Genomic DNA, 14,654 nt, shown 5'->3' with positions numbered 1-14,654 from the left:
CTCACTCACTGCAGTTCAGGCAATCCTCACGCCTTAGCCTCCCGAATAGCTGGGACCACAAGCACATGTCACCCATGCCTGGCTAATTTTTAATTCTTTGTAGAGATGGTGTCCCACTATGTTGCTCAGGCTGGTCTCCTAGGCTCAAGTGATCCTCCTACCTCAGCCTCCCAAAGGGCTGGGACTACAGGCATGAGCCACTGCACCCAGCCTACAAATTTTTAAAAAATAAGAAAATGCTTTCTTAGTTCTTATGCATCATATTATTTCAATTTCAGTTGTTTTCATGCATTTAAGGCACTCCTCTTTGCTCACATTTCTAAGAAAGCCTACATATAAGCTTTCTAAGGAAGGTTTACATATAATCAATCAACATATTTTTTAGACTTCTCTAGAAAGAATATTCTCAATTTGATATTCAAAATGTGCATACTCCCCCACCACCAAAATAAATAAACACACAAAAGAAAAGTAAATAAAGAAAAGTACTTCAGAAAATTTACCTTTGAACATTTAAATGGAAGTCTTATTTTCAAAAAATAGATTAAAAATATCAATTCTGAAGAGAATATTAATTTAGTTAAGAATACATAGAGCCCTGCCTATGAGATTTCTTACAATTATTACACATTACATAAGTGAAGTCAGCTTCACTCAGTGCCTATAGGCACATAATATATGGCAAACATACATGTTTCCCAGCTTTTATGTAACTCTGATTTTGTAATAAAGCTCTCATTGATAGCTTTTGTAAGAAAAACAACTTTAATTAAAACTAGAAAACTTTAATATGCTATAAATTCATATAACTGGAAATTTTAATATTAAGTCATAATAGTTACCTATCATTTACTGAGGAGATTGTCTACTTTCCTCCATTGCCAGAGTGATGGGGGATGTCTCCCTATATCAAATAAGCAATGTTTACTAGGGAGGGAATAATATAAGACAAAGAATGTCAAAATGAATGGATCGTTTTATTAACTGTTTTCATTAAAGAGGTAACAGCTATAAAGGAGCTGAGGTATTGACCAGTTTATTTTTAACCACAGTTTAGTCAATAAGGTAGATGTGAATCTCATTCAGTCTTAAATGAGAACTTACTTTAGTAAAATCAATGCTGAATCCTCCTTGACAAAATCCCTGTCCATCAGCATCAATATCTTCTAAAATAAAAAGATTGGAAATATACACAAACCCAAAAACAAACAACACAAAACAAAACATGAGAAAACCTGATATCACTAGAATCATAAGATAATGTACCAATTTCTGAGAGTGGTCATTCACTCGGGCACTTAGTTATTACCACATTCCAAGAGAGTATGCATGTTTATCAGCACCATTTACTCAGATATGGAAACAAAGATTAAATACCTGAACCAGTCACCAGAGAACAAAGAAACCAACTAAAATGATAAATTTTAAACCCTTTTGTTAACCACAATCCACAAAAAGATTATAATCTATATCACAACCCAACACACATTGTGTATATAAAACATATAGCTACAACTTAAAATCTTATGAAACAATATTTGTATTATTATATAGAATACACTCTGACATTTTCTATTTTATTTCATTATTTTTTTTTTTTAGAAAAACTATAGTGGTTGTGACCCACTACACTGATTTCGTAAAACACTAACAAGTTTTGATCTGCAAGTTAAAAATTCCATTCTGAAATTCCTCTTTCTTCCTATTACCCTAAGATTGCTAGGTCTTCGCTGAGACCTTTGTTATTATGAATAGCTGCAAACAGATACATACATTTTATAGCCAACAACAGAGATGAGTAACATAGCTCAGAATTTCAGGAAATGGACTGACCAGAACTTAATGCTCTTCAAAAAGTAAAATATAAAGCAATCCTCACACATTTAGTATGGAGATCTAATTAAAGTAACCATCTTTAAATGACACTTTCAAGTATTTTCCAACCATAGTAGGCTCAACAGTTTTGCTGTTTTGTAGTTGTTCCCTTTTTAGTCGTTCTCATAGAAAGGGATTAATTCTGAACAATTAGCCAATTAATTCAAATTAATTTTAATCATGAGCAATACAGTAACTAGAGCACATGTAAGGATGAATCTGAACACTTCCCCCTTATTTTACTTTGAGGATAACAGAGAACAATGGAAAACACTATCCTTCAGTTATCAAAGACTTATTGTGGCCAATGTTACAAATACATTAAAGTTGTACTGTTACTTTGTTTGCCACCCAAATACAGGAACCAAAAATATCTGTTTTCAGTCATAAGGACAAACTTCTAAGAACTTCTGCCAAATAATCCCATCGGAAATTTTGAACCCATTTTTAAAGCCTGGAAACTGCCCAAAGATTACACACAATATCTACATTTTTAAAAAGTTTTTTTTTTTTTTGAAAGAAAATAGCCTCAAGAGTATAATGCTAAACCAACGTAAATTATTCTAACCAAGAGGGAGTGGGAAAATGTGGGGCTGGGGTTTCCAGCGTCCAGTGAATCAGACTAAGGAATTCTGCTCTAACCTCAAGTTAGATCAAGTCAGCTATTTATTTCCTTTATTCAAGTTGCATCTGGGGAACTGTTTCAAGCTATTTATAAAGACATCCTTTTTTTGATTATCATACTGTACAATTATCTGCTTTATTTGGTTTCCCAGAGTATCCAGCTAAAAAGCATGACTGTCTCTTAAAATTTTCTTAACAGGTATATATTGAACTGAGTGCTTTTGCCAATTTAAAGACTTCATGTTGAATATAAACTATTTTGATGCAGGCTCTGGTACTTATTCCTGCAGATGGTTATTACTTCTCCCATTTGTTAAGTCTGGTAATTATATTACAAATAGTAATATTATTGATTCTGACAGTAAGATCAGCTAGGGTTTATTAAGCCTTTACTCTGAGTCAGGTATTATGCTAAAGCATTTTACATGATATTATCTTTTTAAGTCTTTATACCAATCCTATGAGAGATACTATTATTACTCAATAATTTGTACAGATAGGGAAACTGATGCTTAGGGAAATTAGGTAACTTGACCATGGCCAACTAGCTAGTAAATAAGAGAGTAGGACCTGAACCCAGGTGTGTCTATACTACTACACTGTACTGTTTCAAATCAATAATATCTTTATCATTCCCTGAGTAATGACAAAAGGAAAGGAAAAGCCAACTAGAAATCATTACTGAGAAAAATCTATGTTCAAATAATATTAGCATCAGAAAGCAGACAGAAGGAACAAAAGATTCAGTCTGAGCATGGAGTTGAAAGGGTATTCGCATCATATGACTCGTGGCTAGGCAATTTAGAACAGAAGAACATCTGGTCTACTGCATAATGTAATTTGTCATTACTCAGGAAATGATAAGTATATTGTTGATTTGAGATAGTGCAGCGTAGTGGTGTAGACACGCGTGGGGTCAGGTCTATACTCTCTTATTTACTAGCTGGTTGGCCACGGTCAAGTTACTTAATTTCCCTAAGTAATTTTGCTTTTTTGTTTTTTGAGGTTGTTTTTTATGCTTTTCTCCTAAGATTTGAGGTTTTATCATGCAGTTATGAAAAGTTGACAGCAAATGTAATCAGTAACAAGGTAAGTTAGTGACAGACAGTGAAGTTCCTTGTCCAGGGTGTCCACATAAGTCAGGTTAAAAACAGAACCAACCAACTAACCAAACTAACTAACCACCAAAAAAAAAAAAAAAAAAAAAAAAACCCAAAAGCAAACAATCAAATAAATAAAACAACCCACAAGAAAAGCAAAGTTATTAAAAAGTTAGCAGTGTAGTCCTACAAAACTGACATCACCTCATAAAACCAATTATTGGTTTGCATAATTTATTGAAGTATGAAACAGATAAAAAACACTAAATTTATACCTCTGAAGTTTTTTGTGTGAATTGGTGTTTTACCAATGATGAAACAAAGGCCCAGAGTGGTTAGGTGAATTACCCACAGCTATAGGTGGATTGTCGGCAGAAAGTCAGAATATAACCCAGGTTCTCAGACTTCCACTCCTGAGTCTTCTTCTCTGAACAAGATGCCCCTCACAATTTAGGCCTATTATAGGTGGCTTAATATTTCAAAGGTTGAATCAAAAAGCATGTACAATAATCAAGGGTTACTGAAAATGCCAGGCCTATTAGAAACAAAGGCATGCACTTTGCTTTTTTGTTTTTTGAGATTGTTCTTTAAGCTTTTCCTAAGATTTGAGGTTTTATTATTTAGATCAGAGTTCAGCAAACTTTTTCTGTAAAAAGCTGAACAGTAAATATTCTAGGCTCAGGAGCCACATAGTGTGGCAACTCAACTCTCACAACTGTACTAGGTCATCGTAGATAACACATCAACAAATGGGTGTGGCTGTATTCCAATAAAACTTTATTCACAAAAAGAGGCCCACAAGCCACAGTTCATTGACCTTATTTGGATGTTAAATACCTTAGAAAATATGGCTTTAAATGACTTTATAATTTCTGTGCCTAAACCAAATAAAAGCATTCTGTGAACAAGGGAATCATCGTTAGAATGCATGTTTTCAGGAGAGTTCCATGTATTCTTACATATCAGGAATTATCCAAACCTAGGTCATGAAAGCAGGAGGTATTCTTTGTAGAAAAGCTGTGCTTAATACAAAAGCAACTGAAATGGAAAATATTTTCTATTGTGAATAATGTAGAGGAAAGGTTCTTTTGGAATAGACGAAGTTGGGTTTAAATCCTCATTTGACCATTTAGAACATCAACACTGACTTATTCTATATGTACCCTGAAAAACAGTGAAAGTAGGTCATAGCAGCTACTTCTCTACACGTACTTGATGCTCCAGAGTGGGTGGCTTGCTCCTTTTGCTTACTGCTGCTCTTTGCACCTCTTTCTGCCTAGAATATCCCCACTCTCAACCCCATGAGATGTGGAAATAAAATTGCTTCAACTATGTGAATCTCAGTTCCCACATGCATCAAATGAAAATAAGAGTGTATCGTGTGTGTGTGTACATCATAGAAGTAATAAGTAACAAACTTGGCATACAAGGGTTAACTCATTCTTCATAGCTATAAAATTATCCTCTCAAATAGGAACATTTTTGCAATATAGAAATTAAAAATACAAATTTAATCTTCAGATTCTCTACATACCACTGAAGATGACAGTACCATAACCAAAATGCCAACATAAAGATGGCAGTACAGATGGCATCCAAGCACTGGGGATAAAGCCTCAATTTCCCTCATCCTGTGCAGTGTATGTTTTCTAACTTGATTTTTTCTCTTTCCTAACACACAATACAGATCTGAGTAGGTATCACTCTTTTAATGCTAACTTCCCACTTATAACAGGTAGGATCAAAGTGTTGGGCTAAGAAAATAAGTGTTTATTGAAATAATCTACAGTTTCCCGTAGGTTCAACTACTTAGAATTTGGAGGAAGGAACAGTTCCTTTGACCTGGTGTCACATGTCACCTAACATGGACAAAACAAATGTAGGAGTAAGAGTCTTAACGTGTTGTGCTTTTGTTACTAATTTTCTCTAATAAACTATGTGGTGACCAGTGGAACACAAAAAATAATGGCCTAAGGGCTCTAGGCATAAACACTATACTGCATTTCAGTAATCTATTTTTATGCTTCTGGTACAAGGAAGATCTAAAGCAGTAGCCAATTCAACAAAGGGTAGCGGGGCATAAAAGGACTGGAATCTCCAAAGAGAAGTGGATGTAGAGATTTTGGAAAAGGATAATCAAAGTTATAATTGCTTGAAGTCATCTTTAGCCATGATATTAATTCCTTTTGAAATTTCAAGTAATATTAGCAAAGAGCATAAAATCCTCTGGATCACCAAAAAGGGGTGGGCTTGGTAGCAGGTTAACAAAGAAACTCTGATTAAGAGCAGGAAAATTCAAAGTCAAGACTCCTGAGTTCAATGTTCATCTTCCTATATAAACTTTGGCTCTTTAAGACATAATATTCTTTATTTTCAACATCATTATTAATATAAAGCAGGAGTTCTCAAACTTTGGTATCTATCAGAATTGCCTTGTAGAGTCTGTTAAAAGTGCAGGAACCCAGGCCTGACCTAGACCTACTGAATCAGAATCTTTAGCTGTGGGGTCTACATCTTCTCTGTTAGAGAAGTTCAACTGAGCATCTTTTGACTATTAATCATCAAAAATACAGGTTCTTAAAATCAGGTAGTAATTATTATTATACTAACGAAGGAAGATGAAAATGAGTTCTTAGAAAAAGTAAACCTGTTTACTTCACATTTGTAATATCTTTACATTAGTAGGATTGTTTTCATTTTGTTATCATCATAATATGTCTATCTTAATTCTAATCTTTTAATCTCTCTCTCTCTCTCTCTCTCTCACACACACACACACACACACACACACATTTTTAACAAACTAGGCTTCCCACCCCTCTTCTTAAAAGCTGGTACAATATCCTATACATACGTGATCTACATGGAGCATACTCAACAGTCTTTGTTCCATCTTGAAGAAAGCATGTTCCAACAGGCTCTCGCTCCTGTTTCATCTCAGTCCTCCAATGGTACAATGGGGCACAGGCCTAAAATCAAAGGTTTAGTCCATGACATAAAGACTTTCTAAAAATTTAGTGTTTCAGATGCTCTATACTACTTCAAAATATAATACCACTTTTTCTTTTTTGCGATGGGGTCTCAGTCTGTTGCCCAGGCTGGAGTGCAATGACGTGATCATGGCTCACTGCAGCCTTGAACTCCTGAGCTCAAGTAATTGGCCTTACCCTCTTGAGTAGCTGGGACCACATGAACATGCCACCATGCCTGGCTAATTTTTAAAAATTTTTTTTGTGGAAACGGGGTCTCACTATGTTTCCCAGGCTGGTCTCTAAATGAACTCAAGCAATCCTCCTGCCTCAGCCTCCCAAAGTGCTAGTTGTGAGCCACCATATCTACCACACCTGGCCAACTTTCAAAGCATTCATAGAAATTAATCAAACCTATCCTATACCTTGAATTTCTTATCATAGTGGTAAATACATTAAATGAAGTCTTTTTCTCACATTATTCCAAAGGCCATATTTGTAATCCAATTTTTTTTTTCAAAATAGTTAGCAAAATTGTTATTTCAGGTAGTATATTTCTTGATGTAATATGCTATGCTAAAGGTAGAGACCAAATTAGCTTTTGAACTAAGTAACACTCATGCATATGGAATATGCCCCCTAAATTATACAGCAAATAGTTTATTAAGAGAGTAAAATAATGTGCATTACTTATTTTATTTACTTTCCAAATCAACTGTGACCTTTTTGTTTTCAGCATTCTAGACTGTAATACCACACAGAGCAGTAATGAATGCTTTAACAACATAGTAATCTACCAAATGTGTAACAATTCATTTAGTGAAAAAGGTTTCATTGATTTTCTATAATACTTTTTGAAGCGAAGTGCTAACATAAGCACTGCAGAACATCAATACTGACTTATTCTATATGTACCCTGAAAACAGTGAAAGTAGGTCATAGCAGCTACTTTTCTACTCGTACTTGATGCTCCAGAGTGGGTGGCTTGCTCCTTTTGTTTACTCCTGCTTCTTTGCACCTCTTTCTGCCTAGAACATCCCCACTCTTAATCCCATCCTTCACCTCCAATTGCTGAAATGTGGCGCATCCTTTAAAGTCTGCTGAAACTTCACCTCCTAAGCAAATCCTTCCCTATGCAGCATAATTAGATGAAAAAATAAAGGCAATAATAAATACTATGTAAATAATTAAAATAGCGGGGGCGGTCTCTGAAATCTGAGTGACAGCTGAAATCTGAATGACAAAGGGATAGCCAAGTAGAAATCATAAAGACAACTAATACAAGCAGAGGGAACACAAACACTAACGTACTAACTGAAATGATTTGGAATGTGGAAGAAATAAAGACAAGCCTGGCTTTAGTATGTGAAACGGAGTGAGAGGAGGCCAAAGACATAGCCAGTGACTTGTTTTTGGGGATGTTTTTAAGATAGTATGAGCTTGTCATACTCATTCAGAGAGCGATAGAAAGCCACTTGACTGTTTTAATCAAGAAGGTAAAATGCTTGGGTTCACTCTGGTCCTTCTTGCAGTTAGGGTAAGAGAAGCAGCAGCAGGATGAGAAGAGCCATTGCAATGGTCCAAGGGGGTGATGATGGTGGCTTGTTGCAGGGTAGAAATAGTGGACATGTAGATCTACTGATAAATGTGAGATATATTTTTGAGGTAGATTGTGAATGCTCACCAGTGAACAGGGCGGAAAGCCAGGCCTCCTAATAAATTGGGAAATATATATATAATAATAGTATTTTATTTGTTTTTCTTCTTTGATGGAAGGAAACAAGAGTCCTATTTTGGCCATGTTCATTTGGAAGCCAAATAGGTAGTCTGGAAATATGCCTTTAAGGATCCAGGGAGAATTAAAAGCTAGAGGTATAGATTTGGGGATTATACTTACAGCCATGGGATAGGCTAGGAACCTCTAGGTAAAAGTTGTAGTCAGAGGAAGCAAAGAAAGCTAAATAGAGATCAAGGACACTCCAATATTTGGAAACTAAATGGAAGAGGAGCCATTAAAGGAGACTACAAAAGAGCAGCCAGTAAGATAGGAGAAAAACCAGGAAAACACAGTTCACAGAAACCAAGAGAAGAAAAATTTAGTTTAAAAAAAAAAAGGGATGTTGACCATTCTGAATAATGCTGAGAGTGCAAGAAAGATAAAAATAAATACCAGCAGAGAAAACAAAACATAATGGTATGTATGTATGCACATACGTATAAATGCTAGTGGATTTCAGTGACCTGAAAGTCAATGATGACATAGGATAGGGAATGTGAAGTAAAGAACTATGATGGTTACCATAGAAAACATTTCAGAAAGTATTTGAGAAGAGGAGCAGAGAAATGGACAGTGGCATAGGGGGAGACGAGGTGAAGGAAGGTTGTTATTTTTTTTTTCTTTGTTCTGTATTCCACTTCAACATCATGTTGTATTTTCAAAGAGAGGAAGTGGCCGGACTTGGTGGCTCACCTGAGGTCAGGAGTTAGAGACCAGCCTGGCCAACATGGCGAAACCCTGTCTCTACTAAAAATACAAAAATTAGCCAGGCATGGTGGCAGGTGCCTGTAATCACAGCTACTCGGGAGGCTGCAGCAGGAGAATTGCTTGACCCTGGGAGGCAGAGGTTGCAGTGAGCCAAGATCACACCACTGCACTCCAGCCTGGGCAACAGAGCAAGACTCTGTCTCAGGGAAAAAAAAAGAGAGAGGAAGTACTAAAGCATGTGTTAACCAAAGTCACACTATTCCTATACTTGGCTAGGTGGAAATAAATGGATAGGAACTATCAAGTGGGGCAGGTAAAACAAAGTAGGAATGAGGGTGAAAAAATGTGAAAGCCTGTTCAAGAAGGGCTAGAGAGATGGCCTCCTTGGACAGAGTGGCCTTTGATCAGAGCTATCTTATGTTGTTATACCCTGCACCCTTGAGCATACTGAATTTTACTATCAGCCTGAAAATATAAAACCTTCTGCATCTCCACATAAACTGACTAAACTCACCCGTGAGTAAATATCCAGAAGACTTACCAAAATTTTATCCTGTTTCGACCTCACAGATGCTCCAAACCACTGGTGGGACTTAAATTCCAATGGATCATCCTTGGCATAATCTCTGTTGCCTAAAAAAGAATATTGTGAGTGGTAAGACACAAAAGGTACTATTCTTAATACAACAGTTTATTTTTATCCAGCTAGGTTGAGAAATAGTACACCTTTGATTAATCAAATACTCCACTGGTTATTTTTCTCATATACAGTTTATATACATTAGAGACTTTCAACTAATCGGAAACATAGAATACATGATGACCCAGAAGTGTCTTAGTGTTATTATTGGCCCCATTAATTATCATAATACACATGATTGAAAAAGCAATTGTAAATAAAGTTTTCCAGTTGCTCAACTGTTAGATAATTAACTATTAAACAAATGCGTATGATCACCTATTCCCAGAAGATCTTTCTGTGGGGCATAAAGATAATTATGAAAATTAAATGCTATGAAACACCTTTGTGTAAAATGCTCTAAAAGACAAGACTGAGGCGTGTGCCTACGACATAACAATGCAAGAATTAGAATCCAGGAAACTTGATTTGGTTGGTAGAAAAAGGAATTCAATACGGCACACTACAATCAAACATTTTATTTTTATTACTTCAGCCCTCACTATTGAGAAAATTATTTCTGTACACTAAAATTCCAGTGTCAAAAACAAAATGATGCATTGGGATAGACCAAACATCACTATATTCTTACCAGTACAAGTATACTTGCCTACAGGACACCCGGGATAGAGTCCTCAAAAATGTCAGTATCATGAAAGACAGAATAGGAAACGCTTCTAGATTAAAAGAGACCACTAAGACATGGCGACCGAATGCAAGATGTGATCTTTGATTGAATTTTATGTCCAAATAATTTTTTTTCAAAGTTACAAAGGACTTTATTGGGATAAATGTGGAAATTTGAAATGTAAACTAGAGTAAATAACAGTAATAATGTTTAATTCAGCAATAATTACACTGTTACTATTAATATCACATTATTCATAATAATGATTCATTTCTAATATGTGATGACTATATTGTACTTACATAAGAAAATGTCCTAGTTTTTAGGAGATACATGCTTAAGTATTTAGGGATAAGTGTAACAATGTCTGCAACAATGGGTGAAGCTAGGTGAACAGTGTATTGTTCATTGTTCATTGTATTACTGAAATTCAAATTTTCTATAGGTTTGAAAATTTTCAAAATAATTTTTAAGACATAGCAATCAATAAGTACAAAATATATGTACAAGACCAATGGTACCTTCTCGCCTTTTTAACACTTTATTGTATTTACTCTAATTATAGAAGTCTTACTCATTACAAAACAAACCAAAAATAAAACAAAGCCATAAAGATAAATCTAAATACCACAACCACACCATAAAGAAGTGACCTCTGTTAACACATTAGTGTCTATCCTAAAGACTTGTTTCATGAATACATGCATGTTTTATATGTAAAATAGATATTAAGTCAATATTTAAGATAACATTAAAATTATCATTTTATAAATATATATACCTTTTTCTCCCTTAACATGCCACTTATAAAGGCAGACCTATAGTATCATTTTCATTGTTGTGTAGTATCCCATTATACAGCCATAGAATACTTTATTTAATCGATCCCCTACATCTCCCTCAATTTCAAATTTAGGAATCTTTCTATTTTTGGAGGGAAGTAGTGTGATCACAGCTCACTGCAGCCTCAACCTCCTATGCTCAAGCGATCCTCCCACTTCAGCCTCAAGAGTAGCTGGGTCTACAGATGCATGCCACCATGCCTGGCTAATTTTTGTATTTTCTGTAGAAACAGGGTTTCATCATGTTGTCCAGGTTAGTCTTGACCTCCTGAGCTCAAGGGATCAACCTGCCTCAGCTTCCCAAAGTGCTGAGATTACAAGTGTGAGCCACCATGCCTGGCTGATATACTTACTTTCATGTGAAAGAGTTCTCTTATCCTTCATCCCCAGTCTCTGAAACAAGTCATGCTTATTCCCACCTGCAGGCATTTGTGTCCAAGGTCCTCTTGCCAGGAAACTTTATTCCCTCCACTCTGGGTTCAAATCCTAACTGAAATTTGTCTATTCATGATGCTAACCCATGATGAAATGGTAGTCTGCTTCTTTATGGGAACATTTCTCTAACACAAGAGATAATCACAGGAACAAGCAATTATGGTGGAAAATAGTACAGGCACCAGTAAAGAGTTATAGGGAAGTAAGGGCACAGTACAAGTGAGGAAATGTTTTCTGGGCCAAAAGAAAATCTTGTGCAAAGAGGCAGAAGAGTGGGTAGTCTTGAATATTTTAAGAGAATTCTGAGTTGTTCACTGTTTTTTTAGGAGAATTGTGAGTTGTTCACTAGAGAGAATGGTCAGGAAGGGAGTGGTTATCAAGAGCCTTTTCTTCTTTTTCTTTTTTTTTGAGATGGAGTCTCACTCTGTCACCCAGGCTGGAGTATAGCGGCGCAATCTCAGCTCACTGCAACCTCCACCTCCCAGGTTCAAGTGATTCTCCTGCCTCAGCCTCCCAAGTAGCCAGGATTACAGGCACACGCCACCATGCCCAGCTAATTTTTTGTACTTTCAGTAGAGACAGGGTTTCACCATGTTGGCCAGGCTGGTCTTGAACTCGTGACCTCAGCTGATCTGCCCACCTCAGCCTCCCAAAGTGCTGGGATTACAGGCATGAGCCACCCTGCCCAGCCAAGAGCCTTTTTTTCTTAATTGATATATAATAATTTTACATATTCAGGGGGTACATAGTGATGTTTCAATGCATATAATGTATACTTATCAGGTCAGGGTAATAAGCATGTTCATCATCTTGAACATTTAGCACTTTTTTGTGTTGGGAACATTCGATTCCTTCCTTCTACCTATTTGAAATTAGATAATACATTATTTTTAACTATAATAATTCTAGTGGTAGAAAACACTAGAACTTACTCCTCCTATCTAGCTGTAATTTTGTGTCTTTAAACAAATCTCTATTTTCCCATTCGCCCTACCTTTCCCAGCCTCTAGTATCTTCTACGTTTTACTTCTATGACATCAACTTTTTCTTAGCTTCCACCTATGAGTGAAAACATGCAGTGTTTAATTTTCTGTTCCTGGCTTATTTCACTTAACATCATATCCTCCGGTTCCATCCATGTTGCCATAAATGACAGGACTTCATTCTTTTTATGGCTGAACACACACACGCACACACATCACATTTTTCCACTGTGTATATATATTCCTGAACACAGACAGGAATATATATACACACTATATATATATATAAAATATATATTATAATGTATATAATGTATACACACACTCATACATATATATAGACACACACACACACCATGTTTTCTTTATCCATTCATCTGTTGTTAGACACCTGAACTGATTCCATATCTTGGCGATTGTGAATAGTGTTCCAACAAATATGGGGACACAGATGTCTCTTTGATATACTGATTTCCTTTCCTTTGGATAAATGCCTAGTAGTGGGATTGCCAGATCATATGGTAGCTCCATTTGTAGTTTTAGAATAACCTCCGTACTGTACTCCATAGTAGCTGTATTAATTTACATTCTCACTTTGGTCAAGAGCTTTTATTGCCATGCTAAGAATGGGCTTTATGGGATTTTTGAGTTGCCTTCTATGCTAAGCATTTTTTTCTCAATTATTACACTCCTGAAAAGTGAAATTTCTTCTTCATTAAACGTTATCCAATCTCTCCCTACCACTTTGAAAATTTACCTCCATGAATGTTTTTCTTAACAAACGTTACTTCTCTTTAAATTTGTATATGGTGGCACAAGATACTGCTGGGCACTGTCAAGCAGCATAGGCTTGCAAAGCTACCATGTTCTGTTTCCTATTTCTTTAAAAAAGTATCAAAAACATCCCTTGCCATAACACTTATGGATATCTGTCTTTGTGGACATCAGGGTTAGCTTAAGCTAGAAAATTCATGCAAAACAGTATGAATTTGACATATCTTTTTGGAAACCAAAGTAGTCCAGTATAACTGGATATAATGCATTGGCATACACTGGCACCCAAAACTTAGTCAATGGTCTTCAAAAAGAATAACATCATCCGGTGCTTTCAATGCCTTCAGCTGCAACAGAGTTACAACCTCATGTTACCATCTTTTTAAGAAGTTTGCTCATTAGGAAGTTTTTCTTTACTAGTCAAAATTGTTTTTTTGAAGACCAAGTCTTAAAATCCTTGATTCAACATTACATAGAAGTTTCACCCAGAGGAAGTGTAAATAGAGTGGGTGAAGAGAACGCAAAGGAAAGCCTGCTCTCCAGACAAACTGACAAATTCATTCATGACCTGGCTGAAACTGGCAGCTATCCTGAGGCACATGAGTGAAGTAAATATTTTGAATCACAGCCCTGAAGTCAGCATTTAGGATGATGTTGGACCTCCTCAGATAGCCTGGACTATGCTGACACACTTGAAAAGGAAACAGGACACAGACAACCACAGAAACTCAAGGGCTGGAAGAAATGCTTTCTCCGGCAACAGCCAAGAATAGAAAGATTTCTGTCCATAATCACAAAACCCATTGGAAGATTAGCTCTGTTCACCCAGATAAAGAAAAAAGAAAAAAAAAGAGTATCTCACACAATAAAATAATTTTATTTAATTATCTAAAGTATTTAATAACTTAAATCTTAAATATTATTTTATTTAATAATCTTTAAATCTCTCTAATAAAGTTGAGAAGAAATTGCTCTGTATTATATAAATTAACATAAGGCTCTATGCTACCACTTTCAAAAATACAGAGGAAAACTTTGCTAGAGAAACTTGAAGTTAATAAGCAAGTAAATCACTAGAGACTTGAAAATTTCATGTTTATTTTGCCAGGTTTTGAAACTTGTCATTTGCATTTTATCAAACTCCCACGACTGCATGCTTGAGGACAGAAGCAAATGAGAAAAACGGATTGTCGCAGCTTTCGACCCTATTCCTTATTAGCAGCCAACTCTTTTCCCCGATGTTTCCAAAGCCATTGTCAA

At 35.9% G+C, this 14,654-nt stretch overlaps 1 protein-coding gene across 2 annotated transcripts in view; it reads right to left on the bottom strand.

The window, feature by feature from the left end:
- Positions 1–14,654, bottom strand: part of ITGAV (integrin subunit alpha V) — a 91,960-nt gene that overhangs the window by 48,756 nt on the left and 28,550 nt on the right. Inside the window, exons 3-5 of one of the 2 annotated variants that reach the window (XM_030803397.1) lie at positions 9,595–9,686; positions 6,454–6,568; positions 1,105–1,166 (exon numbers count right to left, since the gene is read on the bottom strand). In XM_030803397.1, the coding sequence (XP_030659257.1) occupies positions 1,105–1,166; positions 6,454–6,568; positions 9,595–9,686 (269 nt within the window). Of the gene's footprint in view, positions 1–1,104; positions 1,167–6,453; positions 6,569–9,594; positions 9,687–14,654 lie in introns of those variants that run through there. The other variant, XM_030803398.1, reaches the window with a different exon arrangement.

This window comes from Nomascus leucogenys, chromosome 22a (assembly GCF_006542625.1).
Source record: "Nomascus leucogenys isolate Asia chromosome 22a, Asia_NLE_v1, whole genome shotgun sequence".
Taxonomy (NCBI): domain Eukaryota; kingdom Metazoa; phylum Chordata; class Mammalia; order Primates; family Hylobatidae; genus Nomascus; species Nomascus leucogenys.
This window is presented reverse-complemented; position numbering and strand designations above follow the sequence as displayed.